General features: G+C 45.7%; 1 protein-coding gene across 1 annotated transcript in view; it reads right to left on the bottom strand.

Moving 5' to 3' along the window:
- The window catches only part of LOC126458517 (uncharacterized), a 703126-nt gene that overhangs the window by 140716 nt on the left and 539727 nt on the right, over positions 1 to 22683 (bottom strand). Inside the window, exons 5-6 of the mRNA XM_050095620.1 lie at positions 16016 to 16185; positions 9644 to 9815 (exon numbers count right to left, since the gene is read on the bottom strand). Of these exons, the coding sequence (XP_049951577.1) occupies positions 9644 to 9815; positions 16016 to 16185 (342 nt within the window). The remainder of the gene's footprint in view (positions 1 to 9643; positions 9816 to 16015; positions 16186 to 22683) is intronic.

Here is a 22683-nt window from a genome sequence, read left to right as displayed (position 1 = left end):
AATACAAATGACATCGTCGGAGGTTCGAGTCCTCCCTCGGGCATGGGTGCGTATGTTGTCCTTAGCGTAAGTTTGTTTAAGTTAGATTAAGTAGTGTGTACGCCTAGAGGAATTCGTGGCGGGCCGTATCAAACCAACCAGAAGACCGATGACCCCCCCCCCCCCCCCAAAAAAAAAGCTTAGGGATCGATGACCTCAGCAGTTTGGTCACACAAGAACTTACCATAACCACAAATGATATCGAAATTATGACGATACGTAAGCATACTGGACAAGACGTTAATCATTATCAGGAGCCCGCATAACATCTTCTTTCGCTAGTAATTTAAGGCATTCTATAAGGCATGACCTCTGCAACTATTCTGGTTAACCAAGTTATGTAATAAATTGCAGAAAACCATCAAAGTTACAATATTAATTTCCTTTGTTACTTTATGACTAGTTTTGAGCCTAAGCTCATTATCAAATCGTCCAATAAGCTGTTGGATAAGGTACATTATGACAGCCACATAAATGTACATTGTAGCTAAATACATCTTACGTACAAAGCAGTAAAATGCATCTTTAGTATAAAGCAGTACACGGCTGAACTTCATTCACCTAATACTGGTTCAGGACGTATGGGGGAAGGAGGAGGTGGACAGCGAGAGGAGGAGCAGTAGATGGACAGTTAAAGGGTAGAGGAGGAGATTGACAAAGAGAGGGTGAAGATGGGATGGACATAGAAAGGGAAGAGGAAGAAATGGGCAGCGAAGGAGGGGAGTAGCAGATGGGTAGACAGAGGAGCAGGATGAGGTTGACAGAGTATGGGGGGTGGAGCAGGTCGACAGAGCGAAAAGGAAAAGAAGGAATTGGACAGAGAGGAGGGCAGAGGAGATGGACAGAGAGAGAGCGAGAGGAGGAAATGGACTAATAGAACTGGAATAAATACATAGCAGGTCATCGCCTGGTACTCAGTTAGTGTAAGGTAAGTTTTGTAACTAGTGTACTCGGAACTGACGTAGTCTCTTCGTCACAATAAAATTCGGTATCGTACTTTCTCTTATTACTATACATGAACCAGACCATGTATTTTAGGCAAGCGACCCACTGTCCAGTGTCTGGGGCGTCTGAACAGGCTCGTTTCTGGACTGTTGTTGGGGATGATCTAGGAAAGCTCAGCTCGAAGTCGTGGTACATTGTTCACAGTACTTGGACAGTTGAAGAGCAGTCAATCTTACAGTGAAGCATCGTTAGTTAACGAACGACATCTACTCTTTCCAGTATTGAGCACGCTTGTTCTGCTACCGTAGAGCACTGCAGAGGGACTTCCCGTTCACGGTACGATACTGTTGCCTGGGGATTTCCCTGGATTCGACGACGCAGTCGTATTAAGGCTCGACGGGGCTAGCGCTCCCCTGCCAGTTCCACTATTGCTTATCTCCTCTTAGTCCAGCTCTCTCTTAATTAAACGCGAATCCCAAATGGCGTCCGAGAGAGAGCCATGAGTGTCTTCGTAAAACGCGCAGTCACGCAAATGTCTAGTGTGTTCTAATTAGAAAAAAATTACCAGGAAAAGTTTGAGCCGGAAGGGAAACATGTATTGCGCCCCAAGTCACCGAACGAATCCGTAAAAAGGTTTTAAAAAGTATTTGCAAAAACGTCTCCATTAACTGAAAAATTGAGCATTTGTTCTCCAGCATCCTCTCCCCCGCCCCCCCTTCCCCCCGCCTCCCGGGAAAAGGTCAATGCGAGAGACTGATTTACATTATGCTGGGGATAAAAAGAAAACGCGGCGACTTTAATCTCTTCGACCCAAGCATGGATTGTGGGAATAACTCATGGAGTACTGTCGATACAATTCCGACACTTCTGTGCGATAAATCAAGTTTACTGGTTAATCATTTGTAAAGACGTGCTTGCTAGGCCGAGACTCAAGGCGGGATGGCTGTATTACGCGACCGGTACTCCTGTAGGCTGAGCCATCCCCACACACCTGGCGAATCGAGTCAAAACTTTAACTTGTTACTATTTCCTTTGCATGATTTTCGAATTTCTTTGAGGCATCGCACTGCTAGACTGCAGTTCGAGGATGCATCGCACAGGACGAAGTTAAGACTTAACGACGGCTTCAGGAAGAGGCTATGCAAACGAGCCTCGAATCACAGACTTCTTGAAAGCAAAAGTCAAAGTTGTCAATCACCAACGACAGTTAACGCCTACGGCTAAGGACATTTGACTAGATGCAACTATGAAAGGAGAAGTAAGAACATTCGAAACTGCTGAGCGTTATTGGAATTTTTTTGAAAAACGAATCACATAGGTCAGTCATTATTGCACTGTTTATAAGATCATGGGAATAAACCACATATAACTGCACATTGCATGCTTTTGCCCTGACACTCGATCCGACAATGGTCACTTTGCGTCTTGTTGCCTGGACCCAGTGATAGTCACCAATATCTGGTTTGCGAGGGGAGAAGGGTCGATGGCGTAAAGTTTCTCATTCCCAGAGTTATTGGTCTCCAGACACTGCATTAAGGACTTACGTTAAACTGCAAATATTTTGGCAAGACTGGGTATAGAGGACATGGCGATGTTAAGCATAACGGTGTTCTCGGAATCCTTTGAGAAGAGTTAGTCTTTGTATCGGCAACAGCTTTCGCCCTCTTCTTGTGTATCTTCGCAATCGGCAACACAAACATGACGCTGCACTCTACATACTCTCATTACAGTCACGGACAGTAAACAGGTGCACTTAATGAGCATGGCTGAAAGATTAGTGATAAACAATTCTCAATGTGGGAAAAGAAAGAAGTGGCGACTGGATATATTGTACCCCTCCGTGTTTCTGAGCTAACAATAACACAGGATCTCATTGCAGTTCTTCTCTGTGTATTGCTGTGCCATCTTAAAAAAACTTAAAATGCTAAAATAAACGACGTTTCGGTCGTCTTGCAGTGAACTTCCTCAGGGCGTAGTATTTTAGCATTTTAAGTATTTTATAAGATTAAATGGCCGCGTAGCCAGGAAGTTTTTTCTGTGATTGACACTGGATCATGTGTATTTATAATAGCACAGGACTTCACTTTCTTGCCATATCTGTTGGTCTGTCTTGACCCTAATGTTTTAATCGAGATGAAAACAGAATGCCTCTTGCTTATTGAACTCATGATTAGGACGCATTAGTACGTGCGTCACATCGTGGACATTGACCTATTGAGTGGTGATTGCTCAGAAAGACCACTCACTGCAGAAACTGTTGTGCTGTCTTATTAAATACGTTCGCTTCGAAGCCAAAAACGAAATTAACTGCTTGACACCTGTGGTTTGGTGGGATTTTGTTGTGTGTAAGAAAACACGGTATTTATTGATGCTGTTACCATAAATAACAGCCGGTGGCTATAATTCACATGTACCATTGTTAGACACATATGAAATCAGTTGTTCTTTGCCGTTGGGTGCCTTACGTGACAGCACAGAGCCTATCCCGAGTAGCGGAACATCTATTGGCGTAAATGTGTCCAGTCACGGAGAAGACTTCACACACTTTTTTTAGCTTCAATAACTCCCTTCGCAAAGGATATTATCCTTCAATATGAGCTGATGAGAGTTCAGCACATTTTTTGTCAGTGTATGGCAGAGGTATCGAAAGCTCTTATGAAAAGGACAGCGTTTAATTTTCCCCACTAAGTTTATTACATGGCTTTCTTAAATTTCGGATGTGTTGCTCCTGGATGGACCCAGTGACGATCATGACGTCATCTAGATGTTCACAGCCTGTGGTAGTCCCTGTATAAGCCACTCTAAGTATTTTTGTAACATTGTGGAAGTACTTCCACATAAAAAGGTAGTCTAATATATTGATTAACATAAAAAGTTTTGATTCTACTTCAAAAAATGGCTCTGAGCACTATGGGACTCAACTGCTGTGGTCATCAGTCCCCTAGAACTTAGAACTACTTAAACCTACCTAACCTAAGGACATCACACACATCCATGCCCGAGGCAGGATTCGAACCTGCGACCGTAGCAGCAGCGCGGCTCCGGACTGGATTCTACTTCTATGGGTAATTACAGATAAGCGTCAGCTAAATATAAATCCTAGACAAGAACTACCTCCATGATAATTTTGCCAGCGACGTGGAATTCTATAAACATTTCAATTCGATGGAGTGCTGGTGGGTGCTTTACGTACCACTGCAACGGTACCTGCTAGCGTTTTAATTTACTTTCTTTTTTGTTCACGAAAATATTAGTGCACACATGCCTCTATAAGAGTCCTAACTATAGTAGATGAGGCAAAATGTCAGCTTTAGAGTGCAGCACTGGTAACAGCAAATGACAAACTTACATCAAATGAGAAAATTCTGGAGAAGTGTAGTGCAGATTCAAAGACACAAGAGTCTGGTGAACCGACAATGGAGAAAAGAGCAGCAACCCATCACGAAATCAGTCATTTTATTACAGCAGCTCTAGATTTAAAATGTTACTTAGTCATGTTCAGTGCATATAACAACAGCTGACGTTAGCCCAAAGTATGCTAGATTTCTGTATGCTCTACATCAACCAATGTTGTTTACTACGTGGCGTTTCGGATTAATGTCATCTGTTTATATGCGGCTGAAGATGACTATGTAGTAGTCAAAATCTAGAGTTGTTGTTGTTGTTGTCTTCAGTCCTGAGACTGGTTTGATGCAGTTCTCCATGCTGTTCTATCCTGTGCAAGCTTCTTCATCTCCCAGTACCCACTGCATCCTACATCCTTCTGAATCTGCTTAGTGTATTCATCTCTTGGTCTCCCTCTACGATTTTTACCCTCCACGCTGCTCTCCAATACTAAATTGGTGATCCCTCGATGTCTCAGAACATGTCCTACCAATCGATCCCTTCTTCTAGTCAAATTGTGCCACAAGCTCCTCTTCTCCCCAATTCTATTCAATACCTCCTCATTAGTTATGTGACCTACCCACCTAATCTTCAGCATTCTTCTGTAGCACCACATTTCGAAAGCTTCTATTCTCTTCTTGTCCAAACTATTTATCGTCCACGTTTCACTTCCATACACGGCTACACTCCATACAAATACTTTCAGAAACGATTTCCTGACATTTAAATCTATACTCGATGTTGACAAATTTTTCTTCTTCAGAAACGCTTTCCCTGCCATTGGCAGTCTACATTTTACATCCTCTCTACTTCGACCATCGTCAGTTATTTTGCTCCCCAAATAGCAAAACTCCTTTACTACTTTAAGTGTCTCATTTCCTAATCTAATTCCCTCAGCATCACCCGACTTAATTCGACTACGTTCCATTATGCTCGTTTTGCTTTTGTTGATGTTCATCTTATACTCTCCTTTCAAGACACTGTCCATTCCGTTCAGCTACTCTTCCAAGTTCTTTGATGTCTCTGACAGAATTACAATGTCATCGGTGAACCTCAAAGTTTTTATTTCTTCTCCATGGATTTTAATACCTACTCCGAACTTTTCTTTTGTTTCCTTTATTGCTTGCTCAATATACAGATTGAATAACATCGTGGATAGGCTACAACCCTGTCTCACTCCCTTCCCAACCACCGCTTCCCTTTCATGTCCCTCGACTCTTATAACTGCCATCCGCTTTCTGCACAAATTGTAAATAGCCTTTCGCTCCCTGTATGTTACCCCTGCCACCTTCAGAATTTGAAAGAGAGTATTCCAATCAACATTGTCAAAAGCTTTCTCTAAGTCTACAAATGCTACAAACGTAGGTTTGCCTTTCCTTAACCTTTCTTCTAAGATAAGTCGTAGGATCAGTATTGCCTCACGTGGTCCAACATTTGTACGGAATCCAAACTGATCTTCCCCGAGGTCGGCTTCTATCAGTTTCTCCATTCGTCTGTAAAGAATTCGCGTTAGTATTTTGCGGCTGTGACTTATTAAACTGATAGTTCGGTAATTTTCACATCTGTCAACACCTGCTTTCTTTGGGATTGGAATTATTATATTCATCTTGAAGTCTGAGGGTATTTCGCCTGTCTCATACATCTTGCTCACCAGATGGTAGAGTTTTGTCAGGACTGACTCTCCCAAGGCTGTCAGTTGTTCTAATGGAATGTTGTCTACTCCGGGGGCCTTGTTTCGATTCAGGTCTTTCAGTTCTCTGTCAAACTCTTTACGGAGTATCATATCTCCCATTTCATCTTCATCTACATCCTCTTCCATTTCCATAATATTGTCCTCACGTACGTTGCCCTTATATAGACCCTCTATATACTCCTTCCACCTTTCTGCTGTCCCTTCTTTGCTTAGAACTGGGTTTCCATCAAAGCTCTTGATATTCATGCAAGTGGTTCTCCTTTCTCCAAATGTCTGTTTAATTTTCCTGTAATCAGTACCTATTTTACCACTAGTGAGATAATCCCCTATTATCCTTACATTTGTCCTCTAGCCATGTCTGCTTAGCCATTTTGCACTTCCTGTCGATCTCATTTTTGAGACGTTTGTATTCCTTTTTGCCTGCTTCATTTACTGCATTTTTATATTTTCTCCCTTCATCAATTAAACTCAATATTTCTTATGTTACCCAAGGATTTCTACTAGCCCTCGTCTTTTTACCTATTTGATCCTCTGCTGCCTTCAGTATTTCATTCCTCAAAGCTACCCATTCTTCTTCTATTGTATTTCTTTCCCCCATTCCTGTCAATTGTTCCCTTATGCTCTCCATGAAACACTGTACAACCTCTGGTTTAGTCAGTTTATCCAGGTTCCATCTCCTTAAATTCCTACCTTTTTGCAGTTTCTTCAGTTTTAATCTACAGTGCCCTCATCTGCCCCTGGAAATGTCTTACAATTTAAAACCTGGTTCCTAAATCTCTGTCTTACCATTATATAATCTATCTGATACCTTCCAGTATCTCCAGGGTTCTTCCATGTATACAACCTTCTTTCACGATTCTTGAACCAAGTGTTAGCTATGATTAAGTTATGCTCTGCGAAAAATTCTACCAGACGGCCTCCTCTTTCATTTCTTAGCCCCAATCCATATTCAACTACTATGTTTCCTTCTCTCCCTTTTCCTACTGACGAATTCCAGTCACCCATGACTATTAAATTTTCGTCTCCCTTCACTACCTGAATAATTTCTTTTATCTCATCATACATTTCATCAATTTCTTCGTCATCTGCAGAGCTAGTTGGCATATAAACTTGTACTACTGTAGTAGGAGTGGGCTTTGTGTCTATCTTGGCCACAATAATGCGTTCACTATGCTGTTTGTAGTAGCTTACCCGCACTCCTATTTTTTTTATTCTTTATTAAACCTACACCTGCATTACCCCTATTTGCTTTTGTATTTATAACCTTGTATTCACCTGACCAAAAGTCTTGTTCCTCCTGCCACCGAACTTCACTAATTCCCACTATATCTAACTTTAACCTATCCATTTCCCTTTTTAAATTTTCTAACCTACCTGCCCGATTAAGGGATCTGACATTCCACGCTCCGATCCGTAGAACGCCAGTTTTCTTTCTCCTGATAACGACGTCCTCTTGAGTAGTCCCCTCCAGGAGATCCGAATGGGGGGCTATTTTACCTCCGGAATATTTTACACAAGAGGACGCCATCATCATTTAATCATACAGTAAAGCTGCATGCCCTCGGGAAAAATTACGGCTGTAGTTTCCCCTTGCTTTCAGCCGTTCGCAGTACCAGAACAGCAAGGCCATTTTGGTTAGTGTTACAAGGCCAGATCAGTCAATCATCCAGACTGTTGCCCCTGCAACTACTGAAAAGGCTGCTGCCTCTCACGTTTGTCTGGCCTCTCAACAGATACCCCTCCGTTGTGGTTGCACCTACGGTACGGCTATCTGTATCGTTGAGGCACGCAAGCCTCCCCACCAACGGCGAGGTCCATGGTTCATGGGGGGAGGAAAAATCTAGAGCTGCTGTAATAAAACGATGGATTTCGCGATCGATTGCTGTTCTTTTCTTCGTTATCTATATTCACTGGTCGGTGCACATAGCGGGTTCACAAGTATTCCACTCTGATTCCTCTTGTGAATGTTGCTAACCTGTTTGGGCTTGTCACAAGAACAGATTAAACATAAAGATAACGCAGAATAAAGCAAGAGAGAGTAGAATTCTTACAAAACGTGTAAACGTTTTTTTCGAATACTGTTCGCGAGTGGACAGGAAAAGGAACAGATTAATACCGTTACGAACGTACGTCATTTAATAAAAACCTGCTTCATATAGACGCTTTATTCTGAGATCACATAAGAAGAAAAGCTTTTTAAATTTGGTTCTACGAGGGGCGTTCCATAAGCAGTGCAACACATTTTTTTAGCAGTTTAGTTTTATTCTGGATTCCAATACACTCATTCCTATAACCATATTATTGCCTACTCTTTAGGCTTCAAAACCCTGTTTTTCAACATAATCTCCTTTCAATACGACGGCCTCGATCCACCTTACATGGTATCACTCTACTGGTCGCACCGAGCGAGGTGGCGCAGTGGTTAGACACTGGACACGCATTCGGGAGGACGACGGTTCAATCCCGCGTCCGGCCATCCTGATTTAGGTTTTCCGTGATTTCCCTAAATCGCTCCAGGCAAATGCCGGGATGGTTCCTTTCAAAGGGCACGGCTGACTTCCTTCCCCGTCCTTCCCTGATCTGATGAGACCGATGACCTCGCTGTCTGGTCTCCTTCCCCAAAACAACCAACCAACCATCTACTGGTCGACGTCGGAGCCAAAGTCTCGCTGCATCAATAACCAACCTCCCCATCATCCACATACTTCTTCCCGCGGAGTGCATCCTTCATTGGGCCAAACAGATGGAAGTCGGAATGTCCGATATCCGGACTGTAGAATGGCGAGGAAGAAAAGTTCAGTGCAGTTTTGTGAGCTCCTCTTGGGTGCACCACCAACAGAGACGTCCAGTTGTGCAGCGAGGTATTTGTGATGCGTCGATCACCTCGAATGAGAGTGTCCGCACGTTTCAACGTTGTGGGAATCACAGCTGTGTGAGGCACGCCGGCTCGTGGGAGATGGGTCAGGTTTGCGCCACCTTGTTGCGATTATGACAGACGCCTCATCCGACGATTCACCGTGTTTTTGTTCCGTGGTTTGGTTTACCGTCAGAAGAAACTCAATGTCAGGCATTCTGAAGGCTACGTGTAGCGCTGCCACCAATCAGAACTTCATGAAACTATGGGGGCTGAAACGGAAATATTCCACGTGTCCCACAATAAATTCCTCATTTCGCAAACGAAACTGGCCGAAAAAAAATATTTTGCATTCCGTACTGAACGCCCCTCGTTCATAAGATTGCTGTAAAGTAGATGGGTAGATCAGATAACAAACGATTCAAATTGGGGAGAAAGGAGGTTTATGCCACAACTTGAATGCAACAAGAGGTCAGTCGTGGGACGGATCCTGAGGCTCTAAGGAGTAGCTAATTTGGCAGTGTAGGGAGTGAAAACTGTAGAAGGAGACTGGGGCATGACCACAGAATGCTGGTACAAAAGGATGGGGGATGCAGTGGTTATGCAGAGGTTTGCACAGGAGTGCTTCATGAAACCGGCCCTCAGAGCGATGACCACAACGCCACCATTCAACTTCTGGGCTCTGAGGGTTTGTGAATGAGTAGGAGGCGCTTGGGCTGCGTACGTACTTGGCGAGATCCGCGCGGTACTTCCTCTTGGTGGGTGCGGCGGGCGCCATGCGCTCCAGGTCGGCCTTGACGCGCCAGCAGCAGCGCGCCGTCAGCGCGAACAGCACCACGTTCACCAGCAGCTGCGCGCCCACCGGCGCCGAGAACACCTCCAGGTACTCCGTCCTGCCCTCTGCGGACACACACGCCATCCGTCACGTAGGCTCAGAAATGGGAACACGTGCTTCAGATGGCAAACAGTATGACAAGGCAGTATTACGTTCCTTAAATTTATCCATGTTGTATGGGATTGGTTGAGGTCACCTGATGATGGCAGCGTGCTGCCGAAACGGGCAGTCCTAATAAATACACTACTGGCCACTAAAATTGCTACACCAAGAAGAAATGCAGATGATAAACGGGTATTCATTGGACAAATATATTATACTAGAACTGACGTGATTACATTTTCACGCAATTTGGGTGCATAGATCCTGAGAAATCAGTACCCAGAACAACCACCTCTGGCCGTAATAACGACCTTGATACGCCTGGACGTGTACAGGTAAAGCTGCCCATGCAGCTTCAACACGATACCACAGTTCATCAAAAGTAGTGACTGGCGTATTGTGACGAGTCAGTTGATCGGCCAGCATTGACCAGACGTTTTCAATTGGTGAGAGATCTGGAGAATGCGCTGGCCAGGGCAGCAGTCGAACATTTTCTGTATCCAGAAAGGCCCGTACAGGACCTGCAACATGCGGTCGTACATTATCCTGCTGAAATGTAGGGCTTCGCAGGGATCAAATGGTTCAAATGGCTCTGAGCACTATGGGACTTAACTTCTCAGGTCGCTCGGTTCCAGACTGTAGCGCCTACAACAGCTCGGCCACCCCGGCCGTCTTTCGCAGGGATCGAATAAAGGGTAGAGCCACGGGTCGTAACACATCTGAAACGTAACGTCCACTGTTCAAAGTGCCGTCAATGCGAACAAGAGGTGACCGAGACGTGTAACCAATGGCACCCATCACCCAGAGTGATACGCCAGTATGGCGAGGACGAATACACGCTTCCAACGTGCGTTCACCGCGATGTCGCCAAACACGGATGCGACCATCATGATGATGTAAACAGAAACAGGATTCATCCGAAAAAATGACGCTTTGCCATTCGTGCACCCAGGTTCGTCGTTGAGTACACCATCGCAGGCGCTCCTGTCTGTGATGCAGAGTCAAGGATAACCGCAGCCATAATCTCCGAGCTGATAGTCCATGCTGCTGCAAACGTCGTCGAACTGTTCGTGCAGATGGTTGTTGTCTTGCAAACGTCCCCGTCTGTTGACTCAGGGATCTAGACGTGGCTGCACGATCCGTTACAGCCATGTGGATAAGATGCCTGTCATCTCGACTGCTAGTGATACGAGGCCGTTGGGATCCAGCACGGCGTTCCTTATTACCCTCCTGAACCTACCGATTCCATATTCTGCTAACAGTCATTGGATCTCGACCACCGCGAGCAGCAATGTCGCGATACCATAAACCGCAATCGCGATAGGGTACAATCCGATCTTTGTCAAAGTCGGAAGCGTGATGGCACGTATTTCTCCTCCTTACACGAGGCATCACAACAACGTTTCACCAGGCAACGCCGGTCAACTGCTGTTTGTGTATGAGAAATCGGTTGGAAACTTTCCTCATGTCAGCACGTTGTAGGTGTCACCACCGGCGCCAACCTTGTGTGAATGCTCTGAAAAGCTAATCATTTGCATATCACAGCATCTTCTACCTGTCGGTTAAATTTCGCGTCTGTAGTACGTCATCTTCGTGGTGTAGCAATTTTAATGTCCTGTAGTGTAGATCTGGCAAGATGTAATTTATTCAATGAGACAATAAGTGAAATTAATGATCTGACAATGAAAGAAAAATGAATTAATACAGAATAATACAGACCCATCACCAGCGGAAGTCGCTGGACAATTAATATCCAAATGTCAGCCACTAAACCAGCGGCACTGCATTAAAGTTTATAAATTGTCAACTGAGTACAAGAAAAGAAAGGGCAATGCTGACAATCGGGATGTTATGAAAAAGGAGGACATCGACGTTTATCATCTCCACTATTGATTAATAACATCAGTGATTATTCGACCCGTTATCCTCAGAAGTAAAGAAATACACTCATGCTCATAAATTAAGGATAATGCTGATACATGATGAAACAAAGCTCTGCTGGGCGGTTTGCAGGTTTAAATCACCTCGGGGTACGACCATGCCGTGCATTTGACCTGCGGTTGTCGCACGGTGGCGCTGGCAGCAGTCCACATACGCAGAGGTGTGTTGGTGCACGTCAGAGTACGGTGAAGCGAGTAAGTGTGAATACGTTTCCAGACTTGCTAAAGGTGACTGTGTGTTGAAAATAGCTCAAAGAATTGATGATGTTATGAGGGTAGAATACTAGAGCGACTGGAGGCTGGTCAAACACGGCAGGTCGTAGCACGGGCCCTCCGTGTGCCACGATGTGTAATCTCAAGATTATGGCAACGATTCCAGCAGATAGGAAACGTGTCTAGGATCTACAGTATGGAACTTCCACAGTGTACAACACCACAAGAAGACCGATATCTCACCATCAGTGCCAGCAGACGGCCACGGATTACTGCAGGTATCCTCGCTCGGGACCTTGCCGCAGCCACTGGAACTGTTGTCTCCAGACACACAGTTACAGACGACTGAACAGACATGATTTATTCGCCCGGAGACCTGCAAGGCGCATTCCACTGACCCCTGGTCACAGGAGAGCCCGTAAAGCCGGGTGTCAAGAACACAGGACATGGTCATCGGAACAGTGGTCCCAGGTTATGTACACGGACGAGTCCAGGCGTAGTGCTAACAGTGATTCTCGCCGGGTTTTCATCTGGCGTGAACCAGGAACCAGATACCAACCCCATAATGTCCTTGAAAGGGACCTGTATGAAGGTCGTGGTTTGATGGTGTGGGGTAGTATTATGATTGGTGCACTTACATCCCTGCATGTGTTTCACAGAGGAACTGTAACAGGTCAGGTGTATCGGAACATCATTTTGCACCAGTGTGTCCACCTTTTCAGGGGTGCAGTGGGTCCCACCTTCCTCCTGATGGATGATAACCCATGGCACTACCGAGCTGCCATCGTGGAGGAGTGCTTTGAAACAGAAAATATCAATCGAATGGATTGGCCTGCCTGTCCTCCAGACCCAAACCCCGTCGATGCTCTCGGTCGACGTATCGCTACGCGTCTCCAAACCCCTAGGACACTTCAGGAGCTCCGACAGGCACTGGTGCAAGAACGGGAGCCTATACCCCAGCAGCTGCTCGACCACCTGATCCTGAGTATGCCAGCCCGGTTGTGCGGTCTGTATACGTGTGCATGGTGATTATATCCCATACTGATGTCGGGGTACATGCGCAGGAAACAGTGGCTTTATGAAGCACATGTTTTTCGGGACGGTTTTCTCAACTTATCACCAATACCGTGAACTTACAGATCTGTGTCGTGTGTGTTCCCTATGTGCCTATGCTATTAGCGCCAGTTTTGTGCAGTGCCACGTTGTGTGGCACCACATTCCGCAATTATCCTTAATTTATGAGCGTGAGTGTAGAATAAGAATGCTCGTGCTGCGCCCCTTAATTTGCACACTGCACAGATACCAGGAATCACCGTGAATTCAACCGTTCTATCAAAAAAATCCCCCTCCAAATTATTTCTCGCTTCTGCGCCAGTCTCTCGCGGTGTAGTGCCGTCTTACGACCGTTGGACTGCGTGCTTGGCGGCCGACGATGCGCCGCTGAGCTCTGCCGGAGTGACGCGTTAGGTGTGGACAGGACTGCCAGCTACCGTGGCGATGCTTGCAGACTGCGCGCGCCATTGTAGCCGACTCCCTTGCGGATGAAAAACTTTAAGACTCAAAACACTAACGGCCAATTCACTTGCCGTCCCCGGAATACTACTGTCCAGTCCTCCTGTCTCTGGCTTACAGTCTAAACTTGGGGCAACGCTCACGTTTCTCCCTCGCGGGCAATCGTAGGGCAGCCCCGAAACGCCATTCAGTTGCGGCAAATTATCATGAACCTTTGCCTCCCACCAAGTGTTAACTTTGGACTAGCCAATCAGCACCTTCTGCACGAAGCAGCAACCGGCTGGCCCGATTCCCAGAGCGTGGCAGTCGTTCGCCCTGCTCGTAAAATTTCTGGAGACAGGAACGATAAATTTGAAGGGTCTACATCCTCATGGAACAGTCTGAGTCTGTATTCCCCAGAGTACGCTGGAGACGATATTATTTTGACTAGCGAGTGGTGTCCCGCTGCCTCCCGGCAGAATGTTTGTTTGCTCTTGAGGTCAGTTAACCTAACGGGGATGGCTTTCCTCGCCCTGCCCCCGTGCTCAGGTACACTGTTGTGAGAACTGCGTTTCGCCGAAGCTAGAACAAAACGTCCATTTCTGTTTCGGCTATAACCGACTTAGCCATTGGCCGCTGAGCGTCAGATTCTTCGTATCTCGCCAGGAGGACGCCAGCTGAAGGAAATAATGAAGTCCCTTCTGCGTCAGATCAGTGAGAACTGCGATTTCTGGGGACCCCACAAGTAGCTCCAGGAACCGAACCATATGCAGAAACGTTAGACAGAAAAACAAGCTAAAGAAGGTATGTAATCAAGATGATATCAACTAAAGCACCCATCGAATCTCGTAACCAGTCATGTTTCATGTCACCATTAAAACTGGAATTGAATTGTTTACACGTAATATAGTTGCACGTAGAGTAAAAAATGTCTGGAGACGGCCAAGAAAAGGCCAACGCCTCACAATATTTATCATCACGACGTGTTTCGGCAGCATACTGCCATCAGCGGGTGCATTCATCTAGAGTGTGATGAGATTAATTAGATTAACAAAACTTAGTTAGTTAGCTAGTTTCATGTCCCATTGACCATTTGTACAATTAATTTAGGGCTTGAGAGTACAAGTGGTAAAAGCGCTTTCTGAAGCTAACTGACTCAGTGACTGCCAGAGTTAAACGGTTATTTATAAATTATGTGAGTTATTATCGAAATATCAGATATTTTTTTTCTAATGACGTGTTAGTCTGTGCATAGTTGTAAGTGTGCTTAGATATTGTAGTGGCACTGCATTGTTTTTTTATAATATATTAAAAATTCTTATAGTCCTTGCATCTTAAAAGTTTTTCGAGTAAAACACAAATAAGTGCACAAGCATTTTATTTATTGTGCTGTATTTTGAAGACTTTTTTCGTACAACTCATGATGTACATAGTTCAATACATGTCCTCTATAAGAAAGGGATAGGTGAGTAATTAATCAGAACCAACACTTCGAAAAAAATACGTAAATAGTAAATAAAATGAAAAACGAAAACGAAAATAGATTGACAGAATAAAGACAATTAATATAGAGACAATTTTGGGAATACATTTGTCTAGGTAACATATGTAAGCGATTAACCTTGCAAGATCAGAGGTTAATTTAAACGCGAGATAAGCCATTACAAATGTGAAATGATTGTAAGTTAATGATGGATGTAACTGCCAGAATGTTGCATAAAAGCATGAAACCGTGCGTGCATTGTGTTGTCCAGAAGCCGGATATCTTCCATGTTAACAAATTTCTCTTCTTCAGAAACTCTTTTCTTGCCATTACCAATCTACATTTTATGTCCTCTCTACTTCGGCCATAATTAGTTATTTTGCTGCCCAAATAGCAAAACTCAGTCATTACTTTGTCTCGTTTTCTAATCTCATTCCCTCAGCTTCTTATATCCTCCTTTCAAGACATTGTCCATTCCATTCAACTGCACTTCCAAGCCCTATGCTGTCTCTGAAAATTACAATGTCATCGGCAAACATCAAAGTTTTTATCTTTTCTTCCTGGACTTTAATTCCTGCTCCGAATTTTTCTTAGATTTCCTTTGCTGCTTGCTTGATGTACAGACTGAATGACATCGGGGATAGGTTACGACCTTGTTTCACTCCTTTCTCAACCACTGTTTCCTTTTCATGCCCCTCAACTCTTGTAACTTCCGTCTGGCTTTTGTACCAGTTGTAAGTATCCTTTCGCTCCCTGTATTTTACGTCTGCTGCCTTCAGAACTTCAAAGAGAGTATTCAAGTCAACATTGTCAAAAGGTTTCTCTGAGTCTACAAATGCTGTAAACATAGGTTTGCCTTTCCTTAACCTATCGTCTAAGAGAAGTCGTAGGGTCAGTATTGCCTCGCGTGTTCCTACTTTTCTCCGGAATCCAAAAAAGATCTTCCCCGAGGTCGGCTTCTACCAGTTTTACCATTCTTCTGTTCGTGTCAGTATTTTTCAGCCATTAGTAGAATGTAGGTGGAGTTAGGACTTACGCTGGATGAAGCAGGAGACGCGGCCTAGGCCGAACATCCTGCCGGTGGCGCTGAGGTAGTAGGCGACGCCGGTGATGACGGTGGGCACGCCCCACGCGTACAGGGAGTACAGCGTGAACAGCCGGCGCGTCCTGCTGCGGCGGGAGCTCTCCCGCGAGCTACGCACCGCCCTGCACAACAAACACCGGACACTTCAGCGAACTATACTGTGCTCGTAGCATTCGCTGTAAAGAGTTGAGACACTGCAACACAACAAGTGAGGCGAAGACATTTCGGAATTAGCAAATACACTGAGGTGACAAGTCATGAGTTAGCGATATGTACACTACTGGCCATTAAAATTGCTAAACCAAGATGAAATTCAGATAATAAACGGGTATTCATTGGACAAATATATTATACTAGAACTGACATGTGATTACATTCTCACGCAATTTGGGGGCATAGATCCTGACAAATCAGTACCCAGAACAACCACCTCGGGCCGTAATAACGGCCTTGATACGCCTAGGCATTGAGTCAAACAGAGCTTGGATGGCGTGTACAGGTACAGCTGCCCATGCAGCTTCAACACGATACCACAGTTCATCAAGAGTAGTGACTGGCGTATTGTGACGAGCCAGTAGCTCGGTCACCATTGACCAGACGTTTTCAGTTGGTGAGAGATCTGAAGAATGTGCTGGCCAGGGCAGCAGTCGAACATTTTCTGTATCCAGAAAGGCCCGTACAGGACGTGCAACATGCGGTCGTGCATTATCCTGCTCAAATGTAGGATTTCACAGGGATGGAATGAAGGCTAGAGCCACGAGTCGTAACACATCTCAAATGTAACGTCCACTGTTCAAAGTGCCGTCAATTCGAACGAGAGGTGACCGAGACGTGTAACCAATGGCACCCAATACCATCACCCCGAGTGATACGCCAGTATGGCGAGGACGAATATACGCTTCCAATGTGCGTTCACCGCGATGTCGCCAATCACGGATGCGACCATCATGATGCTGTAAACAGAACCTGGATTCATCCGAACAAATGACGTTTTGCCATTCGTGCACCCAGGTTCGTCGTTGAGCACACCATCGCAGGCGCTCCTTTCTGTGATGCAGCGTCGGCAAGGGTAACCGCAGCCATGGTCTCCCAGCTGACAGCCCATGCTGCTGCAAACGTCGTCGAACTGTTCGTGCAGATGGTTGTTGTCGTGCAAACGTCCCCATCTGTTGACGCAGGGATCGAGACGTAGCTGCACGATCCGTTACAGCCATGCGAATAAGATGGCTGTCATCTCGATTGCTAGTGATACGAGGCCGTTGGGATCCAGCACGGCGTTCCGAATAGTTTGAGCCGAAAGTCTAATTTACAACTTACCTTTTCCCGTGACGCATATCGTTTTGGTGTCAAAATGAATCAGAAATTAAGTAGAACTTTTCTATATGACAATGTTTCGCTGTCACATAGTGTCTCTTAAACCCGAAAAAATTAGGAACGTGCATGGTCACACTAATTTGAGCACCGTCTACGTTCGATGTCAATGTGCAATAACCACTCACAGACGGTAGGTGGCACCACTAGCAGAGGAGGATATACAGGGTGGCCCATTGATCGTGATCAGGCCAAATATCTCACGAAATGGGCGTCAAACGAAAAAACTAAAAAGAACGAAATGTGTGAAGGGGGGAACCAGATGGCGTTATGGTTGGCCCACTAGATGGCGCTGCCATAGGTCAAACGGATATCAACTGCTTTTTTTGAAATTAGGAACCCCCATTTTTTATTACATATTCGTGTAGTACGTAAAGAAATATGAATGTTTTAGTCGCACCACTTTTTTCCCTTGTGATAGATGGCGCTGTAATAGTCACAAACATATGGCTCACAATTTAAGACGAAAAGTTGGTAACAGGTAGGTTTTTTAAATGAAAATACAGAACGTAGGTACGTTTGAACAATTTACTTCGGCTGTTCCAATGTGATACATGTACCTTTGTGAACTTATCATTTCTGAGAACGCATGTTGTTACAGCGTGATTACCTGTAAATACCACATTAATGCAATAAATGCTCAAAATGATGTCCGTCAACCTCAATGCATTTGGCAATACGCGCAACGACATTCCTCTCAACAGCGAGTAGTTCGCCTTCCGTAATGTTCGCTCATGCATTGACAATGCGCTGACGCGTGTTGTCAGGCGTTGTCGGTGGATCACGATAGCAAATATCCTTCAACTTTCCCACAGAAAGAAATCCGGGGACGTCAGATCCGGTGAACTTGCGATTGTGTGGTGCTTCGACGACCAATCCACCTGTCATGAAATATGCTGTTCAGCACCGCTTCAACCGCACGCGAGCTATGTGCCGGACATCCATCATGTCGGAAGTGCATCGCCATTCTGTCATGCAGTGATACATCTTGTAGTAACATCGGTAGAACATTACGTAGGAAATCAGCATACATTGCACAATTTAGATTGCCATCGATAAAATGCCGGTGGCCAATTATCCTTCCTCCCACAATGCAGGACGATATATTAACCAGCCAAGGTCGATGATGTTCCACTTGTCGCAGCGATCGTGGATTTTCCGTTGCCCAACAGTGCATATTATGAAGGTTTACGTTACCGCTGTTAGTGAATGAAGGTCCGTTGCTAAATAGAACGCGCGCAAAAAATCTGTCATCGTCCCGCAATTTCTCTTGCGCCCAGTGGCAGAACTGTACACGACGTTCATAGTCGTCGCCATGCAATTCCTGGTGTATAGAAATATGGTACGGGTGCAATCGATGTTGATGTAGCATTCTCAACACCGACGTTTTTGAGATTCCCGATTCTCGCCCAGTTTGTCTGCTACTGATCTGCGGATTAGCCGCGACATCCGGTAAAACACCTACTTGGGCATCATCATTTGTTGCAGGTCGTGATTGAAGTTTCACATGTGGCTGAACACTTCATGTTTCCTTATATAACGTAACTATCCGGCGAACTGTCCAGACACTTGGATGATGTCGTCCAGGATACCGAGCAGCATACATAGCACACGCCCGTTGGGAATTTTGATCACGATGGCCATACATCAACACGATATCGACCTTTTCCGCAATTGGTAAACGGTCCATTTTAACACGGGTAATGTATCACGAAGCAAATACCGTCCGCACTGGCGGAATGTTACGAGATACCACGTACGTATACGTTTGTGACTATTACAGCGCCATCTATCACAAAGCGAAAAAAGTGGTCCAACTAAAACATTCATATTTCTTTACGTACTACACGAATTTGTAATAAAAATGGGGGTTCCTGTCTAAAAAAACGCAGTTGATATCCGTTTGGCCTATGGCAGCGCCATCTAGCGGGCCAACCATAGCGCCATCTGGTTTCCCCCTTAAAGCTAGACGAGTTTCGTTCTTTGTAGTGTTTTCGTTTGATGCTTATTTCGTGAGATTTGGCCCGGTCACTATCAATGGAGCACCCTGTATAAAGCGTGTCCGGGGGCGGGGGGCGGAAAACAGTACAGACTTTGTTGTAATGCGTAAATGGAGAGATTTATCTGACGTCCAAAAGGGCATGACTATTGGCTTTAGGGCCAAGCCTGGAAGCATTTTCCAAAGCGACTAAGTTTGTAAACTGAAACTTCCTAGCAGATTAAAACTGTGTGCCGGACCGAGACTCGAACTCGGGACCTGTGCCTTCCGCGGGCAAGTGCTCTACCAACTTTTTTTTTTTTTTGCATTTAGTTCGTTATTGATCGCTGTGTTTGGTCGTTGCGGACGTCGCAAGACATCCTGTTCAAGTTCGGTGGTTGATCCTTCCACTCAGTTTTTTTATTACGGAGGCTAAACGGCTCTCTGACCGAACACGCTGAACTACCGTGCCGGCATCCAACTGAGCTACCCAAGCACGACTCACGCCCCGTCCACGCAGCTTTACTTCTGCCAGTATCTCGTCTCCTACCTTCCAGACTTCGAGTCTCGGTCCGGCACACAGTTTTAATCTGCCAGCGCACACTCCGCTGCATTGTGAAAATCTCATTCTGCAAGTTTGTAAACTGTTCGTGTGCCGCCCTGTTTACAGTGTACCGTGCATTGGCAAAATGGCGCTATGCAAAACTGGTGCCGAGGCAACTGTGGCGCACCACGGGCCGTAGATGACAGGTGTGAATGACGGCTGCGGAGATGTGTACGGGCGAACAGACGTGCAGCGGTTGAGCATCCAGATGAATCAAGAGGCTACCAACACTGTCTCCTCAACAACTGTTCAGCCGACGTTGCTACCCTTGGATCAACGCAGCAGATGCCTGGTTCGTGAACCCACGCTGACTACTGTTGATCGGTGACAAAGGCTGGAATTTGCACGCCAATACCGTGTAAGTAGGCTGTTTATGTTTTCTCTATGTAAGTAGGCTGTTTATGATTTTCATGGACGTTCACTGAGTGGCGACAGGTGGCCTTTTCAGAGGAATCACGTTTTATGCTCCATCTCCGTGAAACCGTGCAACAAACGTCAGAAGGTTGCAGGGCCCGAGAAGAGAGCGTTTAGGTCTGGGAAATGTTTTCAAGACATTCCCTAGCTCTTCCCACCCTTCTGGAAGGGCACAATATATCAACACTAACATGGTTCTATCCTTGGGCATCATGTCCATTCCTATATGCAGTCAGAACTGCATGTAGGGGTGTCCTTCCTCAAATGGTTCAAATGGGTCTGAGCACTTAAAAAAATGGTTCAAATGGCTCTGAGCACTATGGGACTTAACATCTATGGTCATCAGTCCCCTAGAACTTAGAACTACTTAAACCTAACTAACCTAAGGACATCACACAACACCCAGCCATCACGAGGCAGAGAAAATCCCTGACCCCGCCGGGAATCGAACCCGGGAACCCGGGCGTGGGAAGCGAGAACGCTACCGCACGACCACGAGATGCGGGCAGGGTCTGAGCACTATGGGACTTAACTTCTGAGGTCATCAGTCCCCTAAAACGTAGAACTACATAAACCTAACTAACCTAAGGACATCACACACATCCATGCCCGAGGCAGGATTCGAACCGACGACCGTAGCGGTCGCGCGGTTCCAGACTGTAGCGCCTAGAACCGCTCGGCCACCCCGGCCGGCTGTCCTTCCTCGGCTGATGGCATCTACCAGCACGACAATGGAACATGTCACACAGCTCACAGTGAGCATGCCTGGATTGAAGAGCACCAGGATGAGTTTACCATACTCCCCCGCCCACAAAACTCTCCGGATTTAAGCCCACTCGAGAATCTGTGGGACAACCTCGAACGGGCCGTTTGTGCCATGGATCTTCAACCGAGAAACCTAGCGCAGATGGCCACAGCACTGGGGTTGGCATAGCTCCACATAACTGTCGGCCCTTTCCAGAACATTATCGACTCTAGAATGAAATTTTCACTCTGCAGCGGAGTGTGCGCTGATACGAAACTTCCTGGCACATTAAAACTCGATCTCGGGACCTTTGCCTTTCGCGGGCAGTAGTAAAGCTGTGAGGACGGGGCGTTAGTCGTGCTTGGGTAGCTCAGTTGGTAGAGCACTTGCCCGAGAAAGGCAAAGGTCCCGAGTTGGAGTCTCGGCCTGGCACACAGTTTTAATCTGCCAGGAAGTTTCATTATTGACTCTCTTCCTGCACGTCTCGCAGAGGTCAGCGTTTGCAAAAGGACTTTTGGCAGGTTATCACGTTGATGTGAGTGAACAGTGTATAACAAACAGAATCTATCTTATGAGACGTTTTATTCTATAAAGATATGGCAAACATTAAAATAAATCTAACAACAAAATAAAAGAAGACGAGAACTAAGGATAATATACTACTGGCCATTAAAATTGCTACACCAATAAGAAATGCAGATGATGAACGGGTATTCATTGCACAAATATATTATACTAGGACTGACATGTGAATACATTTTCACGCAATTTGGGTGCATAGATCCTGAGAAATCAGTACCCAGAACAACCACCTCTGGCCGTAATAACGGCCTTGATACGCCTAGGCATTGAGTCAAACAGAGCTTAGATGGCGTGTACGGGTACAGCTGCCCATGCAGCTTCAACACGATACCACAGTTCATCAAGAGTAGTGACTGGCGTATTCTGACGAGCCAGTCGCTCGGCCACCATTGACTAGACGTTTTCAATTGGTGAGAGATCTGAAGAATGTGCTGGCCAGGGCAGCAGTCGAACATTTTCTTTATCCAGAAAGGTCCGTACACGACCTGCAGCATGCGGTCGTGCATTATCCTGTTGAAATGTAGGGTTTCGCAGGGATCGAATGAAGGATAGAGCCACGCGTCGTAACACATCTGAAATGTAACGTCCACTGTTCAAAGTGCCGTCAATGCGAATAATAGATGACCGAGACGCGTAACCAATGGTACCCCATACCATCACGCCGGATGATACGCCAGTATGGCGATGACGAATTCACGCTTCCAATGTGCGTTCACCGCGATGTCGCCAAACACGGATGCGACCATCATGATGCTGTAAACAGAGCCTGGATTCATACGAGAAAATGACGTTTTTCCGTTCGTGCACACAGGTTCGTCGTTGAGTACACCATCGCAGGCGCTCCTGTCTTCCTGTCTGTGATGCACCGTCAAGGGTAACCGCAGCCATGGTCTCCGAGCTGCTGCTGCTGCAAACGTCGTCGAACT

Source organism: Schistocerca serialis, chromosome 2 (genome assembly GCF_023864345.2).
Source record: "Schistocerca serialis cubense isolate TAMUIC-IGC-003099 chromosome 2, iqSchSeri2.2, whole genome shotgun sequence".
In the NCBI taxonomy this organism is placed as follows: Eukaryota; Metazoa; Arthropoda; class Insecta; order Orthoptera; family Acrididae; genus Schistocerca; species Schistocerca serialis.
Note: the sequence above shows the minus strand (reverse complement) of the source record. Positions and strands in the feature narration are given on the sequence as shown.